We start from the raw sequence: 16,163 nt of genomic DNA on the forward strand, positions 1-16,163 counted from the left end.
AACAAGTACTGTGTCGTTATTCAAAGGTTGATGGCGTGTGTTTGTAGTGCAAGACGATGCTGTCGGTGAACTAAGTGTCCCTATTCGACTCTTCCAAATATCGACTACTCCAATGGAGTCCCCCCATTTATATCCCTGGTGATCTATCTCCTGGGATATGCTCCTTGTAATATCAACGCTAGATGATGGAAACAGGAAGATAAAATATGACATTTCTGAAGTTCGAACGGCAAGTACTTCACGACTTTCACACCAAAAAATGCAATTTACTAAAATATAAACAAATAACTTTCTATACACGTTGATAATGACACAGAATTTCAAATTCGCAGATTTAATCCAAACATGAAAGACAAATTACAACGATTTAAAGTATGAGAATATATTTTTGTAAAGTAGAAATATATATATATATATATATAAATCCGGTGACAAAAATCTCACGTGACGTATCACGATATATCAGAATTGAAGAAAGGAAAAAGAAAAATGTTTTCAGATTTTTGAATTTTCAAATCCACGAAAATGTATCGAACGAATTTCCAATAAAAATGAATTATCGATTTGAGGAAAGAACTACTGATTTTCTGCATGAGATAAAGGGAAAAAAAATCTTGAAAAAACTTTAAAATGCATACATCTTTTCTTAGATAGTGATATTTATAATATAATTATTTAAAATATAATAAAATTTATACCAGATGCTACCCACTTAAAACGAAATTTCGTTACAGCAAGTCCATGCAACTGTATAAAAGATTGTATTAATTGTGCTTAGAGAAAACGGTTGAAACGAAAATAAATTTACTTAAATTCTTATAAAATCTTTGAAAAAATTAAATATTTTAATAAATAAATTGTATTATAAAAGATTAGATATAAAAATAATGATTATACATAGCAAAAGTGAACTGGCATCGTTGTTAACTTCATTTATTTTATGAACTTTGTTAATGCTTTTTTCGTCTCGAATGTAATTCTATTCTTTCGTAGGAATGTTGAAGGATGAATTATCTAACAATAAAACAGAAAAATTCGAAAAAAGCAATTTAGTTTGGGAGGTAGAAAGGTTAACAATAGATCAGCGGCGTCATCTGGTATTGGTAAAAGACACTAAGTTTATCCATAAACAATAAATGATAATTTAATATCGATCATAAAACTTAATTTTTGAATTACTTTCTTGTCTCAGTTTTAAATAAATGACAGTTTAACAATTTTATTCTTTCAATTATCTTAGCGATCGTTTTGCATTCACTGCTTTAGACTAAAGTCAATATTTAGTCCCGTGAGATTTGCTTTGGAATGTTTGCACAGTTTAAACAATTTAATTGGATAACATCCGAATAGGTCCTCTCTAGATTTTACACAAACAAAATGAAAGCGGATTTACATCTTTAAAACCAATACTGCTTTAATTTCAGTTCAAAACTTTTAATAAATTTTCAAGTCGATATCTTGTTAAAAGTAATGAATTTATAAAACATTTTTAATGAATTCTTGTTATATTTTTATTTTTTTAACTTCGTAATTTTGTAAAAAAAAGTATATAAAAATTCGTATTATAATTATGCCACGTTCTATGTTTTTAATTATAAAGTGTCTGGCTTGTGAAAAATAACACGAATGCTGAGAAATGTTACATTGTTTGGTAATGAAATTAATTTAAAAAATTAATTACCTAAAGTGAAGATATATCAATTCGATATTTTAATCCAATAAAAAATTTTGGCTTATCTGTACAAAATAAATCAATTATCTAGTTGACAAAGAAGAGCCACTCCACGACATATCCAATACTCTTCTGGTTTATCAGAAGGAAGAAGCATGGCAATGACAAAATTAGTCGAGTGTCCTGTCGTTGATAAAATACCTTTCCTTTCACTAGTTTTGTATACTGGGCAGAGGTAACTCGGATATGGCTTTGTATCCGCTTTTCTCATTGGTTTTAACCAAACCTTGATAAATATTTGTTTTAAGTGAAAATAATATGTTCAAAAATATATATAAAAATGAATAAATAATTACCACAGGCAAATCACTAAAGAGAACTCTCGGTTGAGATTCGCAAAGTTTCCAAGTTTGGTGATCCCAACTGGCACCATCAATGAATAAACCTCTTATATATACTCCTATAGGAAACAGAGAAAAATTACTGCTGGGATATGCTAATATACGGTTCGAAAGTTTTGATATATGTTAATATTTTATCTCAAGTTTCTGAAATAAAAAGCATTCCAAACTTTGACATATTCTCCATCACTAAAATAAACACTATATTTTTACATTAAAAAACTGTGGAATGAATTTTGGCACAAAGTATTTCAGGTTGTAAAATATATTCTACTTTAATACGAGAATAATTCCAATTTAAATATTGATGCCAACAATAAAGAAAATGGTAATAGATAACATTCCAAATTTTCTTCTAATTAATAATTTTTAAATGAATTGCAAACGAAAAATACTAACATCATCATCATCATCATCATTAATGATTAATGACAGTCTACATTCTTCAATTTGTATGCAGTTGGTTAATTAATTATTAAAAATTTTAAAGTAAAAAATAATAATAATAAAAATAACTTACCGTCTGTTGGAGGTTGAAAATAAGGTTTATCCGTTAATATTTCATAATCAAATGTAAGAAGATCGATGGGTATGGTATATTTTCGTGCATAATTCTGTTGTGCTCCCGTGAGAAATGCTTGAGTGAAATAGAAACCAGAAATCCAGAATACTGGAGGAGGTCCTCTTTTATACCATTTCTAAATAAAAAAATATATATATATATGTAAAATTGTATGTAAAAAATATAAAAATTTACATAAAAAACTAACTTGGAAAAAATTCACTCTGTCAATAAAATCATTAATATAACTTCCCAATGGTTTTAACGATGGATAAGACTTAGCCATCCATAAATCCGGTATTTTTCCATTTAATATACTAAGAAAAACCTGTTCTAATGACATCGACATGATAACTATACCCTGAAATATATATACAAATACTATTTTAATAAACTGTAAATGAAAATATTTTATTTTATAAAATTATTTTCAATAAAATAACTGTTAATATGACTCTAAAATATTTCAACAATATAAAAGATATAAAAGCCTACTTTTATGAAAATATTTATAACTGTGCATCAAAAATATTCTTTAAGAAAAGAAATACGTGAAATCTTTTTATAAAGAATTGAAACCATTTTAAAGTGGATATCAATAAACTCTGTACTAACTTGGAAGTCAAATTTGTATTGATTTCAACGAAAAGCGGAAAGTATCCAGATTCACATCGTCATAAAAATCTGTGATCGTATGAACTCTGATCAATGTAAAAATAAATAGATTATATATTTTTGCATGGGTGAATTTACTGTATTATAGGTTTTCTTCTTTCTTAGAAAGTTTCAAAATAATTATATATATATATATATATATATATATATTGTAATGTCTGCTCCCCGAGGGAAGAGCAGCATGGCTAGTTTTCTCACATCATTAGGTAATATCTTCTCGGTACATGGACAGGACGTAAGAGCTGTAGTCTGTTTTCCAACTAGAATAAGATTAGATTCTACACTTCAAATTTTTCTTTATATAAAAATCCCTATACTTAAATGAACTTTCTATTCATTCGTCAAAGTAAACAAGATTTAAAAATAAATTATAGGAATAACGCGACTTTATATAGTTTTCAATTTAAAAATTAGATCTTGATAGGGTATTTTTAATACCGTATAACATACCAAATTAATATTTTAACCATCTACTTTTTAAGTTTATTTAATAATTCAATTATTTATATATGAGAAAAGCATACGAACTCATTGCAAAATATGAATGATTTAAGTAAAAATAATATATTCAATATGAAATATAGTTAAGGCTGATTGTCGTCTCTTTGGTTATTCACGCAATCTCCAGCAGATGGTGTTAAAAATTTAATGCTTTTTCTATGAGAAAACTCTTTTCCAAAATTCTCGAAAATGGAAGCAGATTGAACCGAACAGGTTTTTGCGTTAGAATCCTAATTAATTCTTCGATTAACGTACGGTTCAGAATTTTTAAATTCGTATTCGTTAATTTTCTATAAATTTTCTACGAATTTAAAAATTCATAGAAAATTAACGAATTTGAGTTTCAAAATTCTGAACCGTACCATAAGAGAAGAATTAAATAGGATTCTAACGCAAAAACCTGTTTGGTTCAATCTGCTTCCATTTTCGAGAATTTTGGAAAAGAGTTTTTCCATAGAAAAAGCATTAAATGTTTAACGCCATCTACTGGAGATCGCGTGAATAATTAACGAGGTTACAATCAGCCTTAATATCTTTCAATACAGTAGTTCATTTTTTATGTTTCGTCATTACAAATCACGTATTTGATCATTTAATATATTGCAGTTTGTTAATATATTACTGATTTCTTATTTTGTTGAATGATACTGTATCATATCTAATAGGTGGCCAAATCATATAAATTATATTGTCACATAATAAGAAATTTAAATATGATAGAAATGAATTATGTTTATTTGAAAATTACAATGGCGTAGTGCCATTGAATATATAAAAGATATGTATCTTCCCCTGAAAATTTTTTAGTGTGTATTGATTATTAATATTACCTGTCCATGGTACAGTACATGGACTTTTCGTAAAAAATTCTGGCAAGATTATAATTTACTAGCGCTACTGAATAACGTGCCATTTCCTTCGTATTTTAAAAGTATCCCCTTTACCCTAAAACATAAAGCCACTGAATACTGGTAGTTGGTCTCAGATTCGCGCCTCACAAATGGACTGGCTGCTTGAAGTTTTCGTGGTCTAATACCTAAAGAAAAGCTAGTTTCCTAAGGAAAGGTCTGTCAGGAGGCACCCTCTTGGCAAATCGCCCATGTGTTGCATTGCCTTAAATCATCGAACCAAACCATTACCTAAAAGGGTTAATCTAAGCAGCCTTACATCATACATGCGTTAGTAAAACTAGCTATTGGTATTTTATAAAATTCCTGAGCTTTATGTTCACTCTCCGATTTGTCATTTAAAAATGTTAGCGTATTACGTATAAATAAATAATTCTGCAGGCTTTCATTCATTCATTTTACCCAGTACCTCTTTCCTTTAAAAAATTTCACCATATGTTTCTAAATTAAAAAGTTTCTTCCTGGGCTACCGCCTTGGACTCTCGTTTTCCTGGGAGTAGCAATTAACAAGTAGCGTAAGCAGGGTGGAGACCAGGCAGCCGAGTTACCTTATATTTGTTAATAAATAAATTAAGAAAATATCCAATAAGTACAGGAAAAAGACTTGTGAGAAACACACTTAAACATACGTATATACAAGTACAATATCGAAGAGTTTACTTTTTATCCAAAATGCTAGTGGCTACACAAGAATGATTGTAGCTTTACACGTTCTAACTTGAGTCTCTCTCTAATATCGTTATTGCAACCTGATACGGCTTCTCCGCGACCTACGAATAGGAAAATTCACTCTTTCTATTTCTTAATACTCTACATCTTCACCCTTACGAAAATCATGAATCGTCACTAGCTAAATTTTTATGAAATTTTCTTTGAAAAAGTATATTTAAGTTAGAAAGGCAGTAAATCACAAAATATAATATATAGATAACAGATTCTCAAATTCATTCTATCAGATATTGAAAATAAATTAATAGATATTTCACATATAATGGTTAACCCCATGAAAATTTCTGACGATCCCGAATTTCCTTAGAGAGACACGCTATTTCCTCGGCCATCCAGTCTTTAAGATTAAATTCTTAAATTCTTGATTTGTGTAAATATAGTTATAACATTTCAATCATAAAGATTCAAATTATATCTAATACAGCAATGCTTTGTTCTTTAAAAGTAGTATTCGAATTTACATTTGATGTAGAAAATAAAAATAAAAATATATAATAATATTAAATAATTAAAAAAGATTTTTATTACAGAGTATACTTTCAAATCATCGATTATCCAAACAATACGACTACATCCGATTCATTAAAACTAAGACATTTACTTCAATAATTGTCTTTCAAATGAACAGTTAATATGATATCTATGTTTTTGATCTTTATTGTTCTAGAATATTTAACAATATACTGTAGTAAAGGAAAGCAATGTTCTACACAAGATAGAGTAACGATTACGTTAAACTTGAAAGAACAATGCATGCTAAGACATACAGCTACGCGGCGTTGTTGTTGTATCCCCTAAGGCAGGGATGGCGAACCTTTTTGAGTCCGCGTGCCATATTGTAAGCATACTTAGCTTTAAAGATGTTAATGCGCGCCAAAGTCTTAGACTTCGAATAATGATATTTAAAGAAATTAAACGAATACGCTTTAATCCGAATAAATGTAAAAAATCTGATCGAAAAACGGATGATCAGATGATAAACAGAATGGATGATTGAAAAGGACAGAAATCATATGATACATTACGTGCCAGATGATTTCTCTTACGTGCCACTTTGGGCACGCGTGCCATAGGTTTGCCACCCCTGCCCTAAGGCATTTAGACATAAAACAGAAATGTAACACCTGATGAGGGGTGCAAGTTACACAAAAATCTTGCACCAGACATGCATATAAAATTATTCGATAATTTTTTTCTCATGCTTAAATATGATTAAATGCTTATTTATTGTTTTAATTTGCATAAATGAATTTAGTTAAAGTAATGATAATCCTAATATTTGCATAATCATTCGAAGAACATACAAAACGCACATAGAACTAGAACTTCAGAAGAAAAAAAAGAACAAAATTTTCCAAATTTTGCTATATTTTTGAAAGTTCTTCAAATAAGAGACATTTGAAACCTCTTCAATATAATAATTTTTTTCATTACAAATAAAAGCAAATACTCTATAGACAGTAAATATTACAATTATATAAAGAAATAATTGTAGCAGACAAACAACACATCACTAAACCTTTATACAAATAATCTGGACATAGTACAATCTACAGTAATTTGGACATTGCTTTTTATATAAGAACATAGACATTGTCAAAGACACTATTAAACAGTGACAAGTGCAAAAAAATCTCCACGATAAATATCCCTAAGACATTAGTCGTGACTGTATTGACAAAACTGTGTCAAACAATTGGCTACCTCGAGATAATAAAATAAAATCACATACATCATAGATATAGCCACTCTAAACACTCATAATGGTAAAATCAATAAGTACAGTACATAGAACTCGCCCGAAGAATAAAATACCCTTGAAAAATGTATAAGGGATTTATTGTACTCATAGTCCTCTCTCCCACAAGTATCATACATGTACTATTTGAAAGGCTAGAAACATTAGATTTCGATCACAATTTTCACATCACATTTCAAAAATCAGCACTGTTAAAAAATACAGAGATGGCAAATCTTTTTTCGAAAGTAAGTCAAAATTAAGTTCAAAATTTAGTAACTGCAAATTGCATGTCGAATATTTAATTTGAGTAATTTAAAAAGCTTTCCATATCTGGTCTTGGATTTCATTTGTCGTTCTCGAGATTAAGGAAAGACAGACAGACATGCGGTCGGACGAACAAGTGGGAATTTATAGATCTACAAGTCTAATAGTTACTAGATATTCAATGCGGATACCTTAGAATTTTAGAAAATTTTAGAAAATAGAAATCACATAAGAACTTTTTAAACATAAACACACACACTAACAGCATACAAACACGAAAAAACAAGTTGTTTTAATTTGGCATGGCACTTATTACCAATATTAACCAATATTACCGAATTTTGTGTTTACATACGAACTATAACAATAATAAAAATATTCACTAATAATAATACAACTTCATCGAGATATTAGCTAATTAATTACGCGAGGGTCCGGCGCACTTTAGACTACAGTATATGAAGATCAATGATTGCACCATTAACAGCTGGACCTGAACTACAATAGTAACGGCTTGCATGATTGAGATAGGGAACAATGACTTGATTCATACTAGCCATAAATTAGGACTTCCATGATTAGACTTTCTTTTTAAAATTCTTTCCGCCCTTTGGGCACTAATTGGGAATTTTTTCCATACCCATCGTAGGTTCGGCCAAGCACACAATATGGCGATGGAGTGATGAGAAACGAAATCCGACATATCCGGTTTGGACCGTCCATTAAAAATACCTGGCATTTTTCGATCGCCCGAATTCAATCCCGGATCTCCCAGAGCGGTAGGATGACACCTTAACCGCATCGGCCATAGAACGTCCAAATGACTAGGCTAAATCCATCACGATGAAGCCTTTTCGCGACTATATGAATATAATTATAACAAAATACAACATTTTACTTATATTAATTATTATATTAGATCTGATTAATCAGAATAAATACAGAGCCGAGAAAACAATCTTCACAGACATTTGTGAAAAGTTTCTAAGAAAATAAGCGATTGGTAGGATAATTGATAGAATATATAACTTTTGCGTTATATATAGAATATCAAGCGTAAAATGATGATTGATTGTAAGATTCTCTTAACCATAACCAGTTAGAAATAAAAAATGAATGATGATATATTTGCTATTATTCATTTCTGTTTCTTTAAACAAGTACAGTTACATAAAATAATCGCTTTTTCAAGTCAAATATTTTCGACAATTACATTATTTCTTTTCTTTTTTTTTCTTTAATTAATTCAGACTTAGTGTTATCTTACGGATAAACAAGGAAAAAGCCCCCAATTCTTAATTTATTCTATCAAAATAATAATTATTAAAGCATTAGATTATCATACTTATAATGAATTAAACATATCACAGAGCAGCTATAAGAAGCTAATATTTACAATATATATTTGTAAAGTAACCTTTCATACATAAAATTTCTTCAATTGAATAAGTTAAAATAGGTTAGTATGCAAATAAAAATAGAATTAATAGTATTTGACTTATTTTTTTTATGGTTATGTAAATAATCAAAATGTAAGTCAATATTGATACAAATTTCAGCAGAGAGAATCTATTTGATAAAACTGAAAATAATTCTTCTACTTCTGTAACCAAATTAAAATAAGTTTGATTTCGATCATTACCTATGATCGACCCTAAAGTTTTTGGTAGTTTTGGTTACTATATCCTTTATGTATGTTAGCTGACATCTTCCTGCAATGAGTAAAAACACGCTGATGTGAACAGAATAAAATTTATAAGTCAATTCGAAGAACAAGTTCAATCTAAATTTGGAACTGATAATTAGCTTTATCTACAAAGAGATATGTCAGTCTTTAACTGGATATGTCATAGTAATTACTTCTCCACTTAACATAGTATTTTCGGCACGAACAGTGAATATATTAATTCATTGTTTGTGCCAAAAATACCACTCTCCTATTACATCAGGCGCACCATTAACCGAGTGGATAACACTGGTAGTTGGTCCGTTTGTCATGGGTTCGCCCTGACCAACAAGTTGGCCGGATAGTTTCCGGGTTTTCTTCGTGTCTAACACCTAAACAGAGGCCAGTTTTTTTTAATGGAAAACCTCCGTAGAGGCACCTCCTTCTCGGCAGATGGAATTGAGCTCTTTTTAAGAATGTAATGCCAATTATTACTCAGAAATTAATGTTGAGGTATAGTTTTTCGCCTTTAAATATGAGAAACGTATAAAGTGTTGAATAATCAAATTGAAAATTTTACTTTAAACTACATTAAAATAACATTTTAAGAATTTTAAAGATGCTTTTAATAGCTACAGTAAGTTCTAGTCATGTCCTCCTAACTTCTTTAATAGTTAATATATAATTATTCTTTATGTTCCTAATGTTCTATCTGCATCATACCTCTTGAATAAAGAGCAAAATATATTTTATAAGCGAAGATACGCTAAACATTAAAAACTAACTCGATATTGATAGAAAATTCAAAAAATGAAGTCAATATAATACTGTAAATTGAATTTACATCGATAATAATCTGCATAAAGTATATTTTCAATAGCTTTTGCAACTTTTTTTTAACCAATCGATTCTATTTATTAAAAATAAAGTACCCTTAAAAAAGGAAAAACACGATTACAAATGAAAATAAATCGTATTTTTGTAATCAATAAACTTGCCAAAAAAAAGACTAGAAATTTAAAAAGAAAAGATTCATATGGATTTTGTTCATATTTGACATAAAGATTTCAGATATAAACAAAATTTGACATAGCACTTTTCTGTGTATTCGTCTTTACAACATCGGTTAGGCTCTAAAGACGATTACAGAAATCTCTACAGAAAATAAAGGAAAATAATCATTAAGCAATCAGATGTAACATTTTTTGACATTCTCGAATTGTCATATTTTAAAAATATCGATCTAAAGAAAGACTAAAAAAAAAAAAAAAAAAAAAGATATTATCGGAAAATTACATTATGGCATCTTTATATAGAATCAAATCAACGATGACATTAATATTTATCATTCTTTCGGTGATTATTGATATTAATTATGGTCAAAAATTAATTAAATTTACAATTATACAATATAAACGATTATATATAATAGCTTTTGATGTTTAAATGTAAAAATAACTCTTTTCTCAGCAATAAATTTTATTGACCCGTGACTTTCGATAATGTGTGTGCGCTCCGATATACATTGGTTACTGGCATTGTTCCAATTACTTCTTTACGTTAATTACAAAAAAAAAGAAGAAGAATTAATAAACTTTTCAACAACGCAATATAAAAGAGATAATCCGAAGTAAAAAAAAACATTATAATTAAAAAAAACTGGAACGAAAATTAACAACGTAATGAATGTTTTTCGCTAATTAAAAAGTATCTAAATTTTTAATATATTTTCGAAATTAAAATTAGATTTTCAGCAAAATAAAACGAATATAAAATAAAATTACTAGAAAAATAGTAAATGTATAAGATAATAAATTTTATGAGACACTTTTAAAGATAATAAAACTTTTAATGTTTCTTTCATATCGGTAATTTTAAAATAATTATTTGTGATGAACCTCTTCGATGTAGAACGTAACGAGTTAAAAATATTTGAATAAATATATAGAAACTCACAATAAGAAATAAACTTAAATGTAGACGTTTACACTATCATCAGAAGAGTTTTCTAACCAGGAACATCGAGAATTTGTATAGAGCCCTATGCCATGTTTTTAAACATATGAAATACGTAAAGTATTTCTTTATTAATAAAATGCATTCTTAAAGATTTCATTGTTATTAAAATTGCAATAATTTGTAGGGGTATGAACCACATAGGTCCGTAAGCTTTCTTCACGCCCAGAGAAACATCCCCAGCTTTCCTCTCGACAGCCAGTTTCTAAGAATCTGATCATCATCAGACCACGTGATGATGAGCCGAGCGTAGATGATTATTCTATTTACTTTTATCTTGAGGAAACCGTGTTTTATGTTTTCTTTTTTGCGAAGACACAATGCAGTGACAGTAGAAAAAAAAAAATTCTATTTACTATTTTAAAGGTTTTAATCTCCGTAAAACAGATTTAAAACTATTTAAACTCAAAATATTCTCTTACCTAAAAGAACAGCATATTTTGAATTTGAATAAAACAGAGCTTATGTCAAATTATATAATATTTACATTCTTTAAAATAATTCTACGAAAATTCTACATAAAATTCTAGAATGACGAATAATAAAATTACATATGTCATAGAAAAATGAATTAGTAATTTAATCGATACTCTCAAAGATTCGTGATAAATGACAGATTCAATTCAACAGAAATTCAGACAGAATTCAAATGACAGATTCATCTTACGTTAGACATTACATTTATTTTTGTATTAATAAGTGCCAAAGAAGTAATAGGAATCATTCAAGTATGACGTACGATTATTAATGGATAAGATGAAATGATGATAAGATGAATGAGATAATATTAATAAATTATTTTAATATTTATAAAAGACAATAATTTATTAGAATCTTTTAATAGAATAACCGTATGATATTTTAAAAATTATGTACTGTATTCGACAAAAACTACAATTAATTTAATAATTAAGTTACTCTAATTAATTAAAAATAATACATAAATCATGATTTTAAAATCGAAATTTATAATAATTTCATAATGAATTTTATCAATTTTCAAATACTTTTATGTAAAATGCACATTGGACCGAGTTAAATACGTATTGAAATCATCCTTTTCGACCAATGAATTTTTTTATAACTTCTAAAGAATTCGCTTTACTACAACAGCAAGTTGATGAATGGATACAGAACTTTATAGTTATGTATCCGCCATTCATCAACTTACTAAAAATTAATTATAAGATATATAATTGTTTAATCTTTAATTTATATCCAGCAAAAGTTTTTCAAAATGTCAGAACACTGTACTCGAAACTTCTTCCTTCTAAAATGATTTATTTCACTTCCTTTATATGACATTTTTCAAACAAATAAACTTTAACCAATAATCAATAAATCTGAAAAAACCTCATATTACTTTTATATTTTCACCACCATTTCCGTTTAATAGCCGTTTTTCAATGTCTAACAATACTAAATCTACTAAAAATTTTACAATTGAGAATAAGGTAAAATAATTTTGTAATGTTTTTTACAGTATTAAAGAACACCATAACAAATCTGTATTCGGCATTGTTTACATCCGAATATTATAGTAATTAAAATAGATCTTTTTGTTTATTTGCGCTAAGCCTAGATAGAAAATTCAGCTACAATAGAATTCTTTATTAATAAAGTAGCCTATATAATTTTCTTTATGTGTATATTGATAGTCAATTTGATGTTTTAACTGAAATGTATTGTTTATTAAGACGATTTATTATAAAAACAAATACAAATTTTTCTAATCTATTAACATGCTTTTAAATGAAAATACAATGCATATAATTAGGAAAACCAACGAAATTTTTCAGAATAGACTATAGATCATGTCTACTTTTAGAAAGTAGACTCTTATGTTATATATATGTAAAGTATAAACTATTGTTATATATAGTGTCTTGCTCCTGTACATCATACTTTTCCTGAAAACAATCGAGTAATGACGGTCATTTATCTAACTTCGTTCTGAAAAAATTTTTGAATTGAAATCACGCTACTTCCGGTCTAGACCAAAACTTCATACATAGTTAATCTGTGCCACCTGCTCCTAAAAATTCTATATCTAGTCTGAACTTTCATCTATCTAACTTCGTTATCAAGATTAAGGAAGGATAGACAGACAGACGAACGCAGTGGGAATTTATAGGTCTGCAATTTGAAAATTGCAGCCTAACAACTACAGTATCTAGTAGTATAAATATTTACTTCTTCGATGCAATAAATTTTGATATTTCAAGAAAAAAAATGAAATTTAAGAAATATTGCAAATATAAAATTAACAAAAAACAATGTAGTTATTTAAGTAAATAACTTATTATAAATATTAAATTTAGCAACATACTTTAATAGCTTTCTGAACTTCAATTAATGAATCTCTAATTACACTTAGCAGCACGTTAAATTTTTCCATTTCCTGAACTAAAACTGTATTCATGCTCTGTTCATAACTTACAGGATACTTCAGTAAAGCCAAATGAATATCAAAATTATTTGGTAATTTTATAAGAATGTCATTAGCAATTTTTAAAACAACTTCTTCTGATGATTGATCAGTTCCTGTTCCAATTTGAGCCTGTTTGAAAAATTAAAAAGAGATAGAAAATATTAATTAATATACTTGACTGCTTATAAACAATCATAAATTAGATTAACTATTATATATAAACAGCAGATGACCATAGCAAGTAAATATGCTAGATGAGGAAGACCATTATGCATTAATAATTTTATTTTAACATATTGTTTATAACTTAATTACACAGCTATGTATTCTAACTGGAATTTCAAGTTTAACTGATAGTGTTACAATGAGACAATTTATGTGATAAAATAAGAGAACAGAAATTTAATTAAAACTATTTTATTACTTGAAATTTGTTAAAATTGAAATTTAATTTAAGAACAATTTTATAAAAGAAAAATATATTTAAGTAATTACACACTTTAGTATTTTGACTGCATTAATTACGTTGTATTAATCATTAAAAACAATAAAAATAATAGTTACTTGAGTTGATATAATGGTATTAAAGAATAATTTTGTTTCATTCTGATCTTTAATAATGTTTGCATTTGCATCCATTCCATGTACTTCCGGTTCAGTTGCAAAAGGTAAGGTTTTAACAAAAGCAATGTAATTTTGATACTGCAATTGTAAAAATATCAAAAATTAAAGTTAAATATTTAAGGTATATTTTAAAAATTAATGTATAGTCTGTAATAACAGAAGTTAGCCTATTTTAATGTTTATGCACAAAGCCATTTATCTAATGCTTTGAAGATTAATAATTTTAAACAATGATCATGAAAAACACAATTTATATCAAAAAATCATTAATAATCCAGATGAAAAAATGATATAGTAGTGTGTTTATTAGAATACAAATTACCAGAAATTGCTACAATCTTCCTTAAAATATTTTTTTTTTCCAATTTCTGTCAACGTTATGAAAATTAATTTTTGAAAATAATCTCTAATCGTTACAGCATTTCATTTTAGCAAATTTAAACGAAAATATAATTAGATATATCCAAATCATCTTGCATAAAAAAGATTACATTTTAAAATCAGGTGAGAAAATATCACGCTTTTCACAAAAAATGTAGGCTATATACTGTACTGTACCTAGGTTAATCATTTTGATAGTCAAATATAAAAATCACTATTAATAAACTACAATGTGCAAATTAGGATATCCACTCAAAACCTCGAAAAGAATCCGGTTATTTCCCGATTTTTCCCCTTTAAAGAACGATTTTCCTCGTTTATTAAGTTGCAATTTGAAAAAACTGTAACCTGTCGTCCGTCCGTTTTTTCCTTAATTTCGAGAACGGAATTAGGTAAATGAAATCTGAGACCAGAAGTGGTGGAAACCTTAGGGACAGGAGACCCCGATTAACTATATACGAACGTCCGATACAAAACGGAAGTCACATTATTTCAATTCTAACTTCCCCCTGAAAAGTGTTAGATGTCCGGCACGACTCTATTGTTAAAGGAAAAGTATAATACAGGGGCAAGCCATTACTTATTTGAGATGGAGAGCATATATTTTTAAATAAACTAAATTAAATTAATTAAAAATTGCAGCCAGGCATTGTGACAATGTCACAATAAATAATTGGTCGTTTTTATTGCATTTTCACAAGAGCCTTTAAGATTTTCTAATTGACACTTTCATTACAAAATGGACAATACTAAACAGTCCACTTTAGTTTTAATGTGAGTAAAAATTCAATGAAAATAAATAATTAATAATAGTAATTAGTAATACGCCGCCCACCAATAACGGATAAAACTACTGAACACTAGTCGTGGGTTCGCGCCCACTCATTCATTAGCCTGGCATCTCACTCATTGTAAGAATAATCTCTCAAATTTCAGTATAAAAATAAATTAAATTAAACTTTCATGAATTCACGAAATCCTAATATAGAAACATTTAAAAAAAACAACAAATATATTTTAATGGTTAGTAACACAACAGACTCGCGATTATCCGGCTTAATGTGGGGGTAGCCGAATCGGATAGGGAAAAAGACGGATAACACTGAGATTGAAGGTAAGGCATTTCTTGTAAAGTCAGGCACATTAGTATGTCCCATATGTGTTATTTTTCAGCTGTAATTTTTGCGTTAAGTGCGATGTTTTAATACAGAATTTTCAGCGATAATAAGCCGGCAAATTGCCTATAATTACTATGACTGCATTTGAGGGCCAGGTGGACGAACGGTTAAGGTGGGGTCAGGCCGACCATGTCGGGATATTCTCGCTCGATGGTTATCATGGTTAGGCTTTGGCATGCATAATTTCACTTAAAGATTTTCAGACAACACTATCACATTTATAATTATTTGATGTTTCTACACCTGTGCAGTCCGTGTGAGATTAATTTTTGCATTATTTCTGGGTCTTCTTAGATTTTCGCTTTCTAAATTCCTATAGTTTGTGATTTTCTGGAATAGCTGTTAGATTTTGTAGGTTTTAAAATTTATTATGTCTACGTAATTTTAACCATTCAGTATTGTTTGAAATATAAG

The 16,163-nt window shown here is 28.3% G+C and overlaps 1 protein-coding gene across 10 annotated transcripts in view; it reads right to left on the bottom strand.

Moving 5' to 3' along the window:
- Window positions 1-1,687: 1,687 nt before the first annotated feature.
- Window positions 1,688-16,163, bottom strand: part of Dhc36C (Dynein heavy chain at 36C) — a 155,721-nt gene continuing 141,245 nt past the window's right edge. For 9 of the 10 annotated variants that reach the window (XM_067284092.1, XM_067284094.1, XM_067284091.1 and 6 more), the window contains 6 exons: window positions 14,131-14,268; window positions 13,465-13,695; window positions 2,844-2,996; window positions 2,594-2,771; window positions 2,029-2,132; window positions 1,688-1,958 (listed from right to left, as the gene is read on the bottom strand). In XM_067284092.1, the coding sequence (XP_067140193.1) occupies window positions 1,752-1,958; window positions 2,029-2,132; window positions 2,594-2,771; window positions 2,844-2,996; window positions 13,465-13,695; window positions 14,131-14,268 (1,011 nt within the window). In that variant the 3' untranslated portion in view covers window positions 1,688-1,751. Of the gene's footprint in view, window positions 1,959-2,028; window positions 2,133-2,593; window positions 2,772-2,843; window positions 2,997-12,112; window positions 12,479-13,464; window positions 13,696-14,130; window positions 14,269-16,163 lie in introns of those variants that run through there. The other variant, XM_067284095.1, reaches the window with a different exon arrangement.

Source organism: Centruroides vittatus, unplaced genomic scaffold (genome assembly GCF_030686945.1).
Source record: "Centruroides vittatus isolate TY-2023 unplaced genomic scaffold, ASM3068694v2 scaffold_1152, whole genome shotgun sequence".
Classification (NCBI taxonomy): Eukaryota; Metazoa; Arthropoda; class Arachnida; order Scorpiones; family Buthidae; genus Centruroides; species Centruroides vittatus.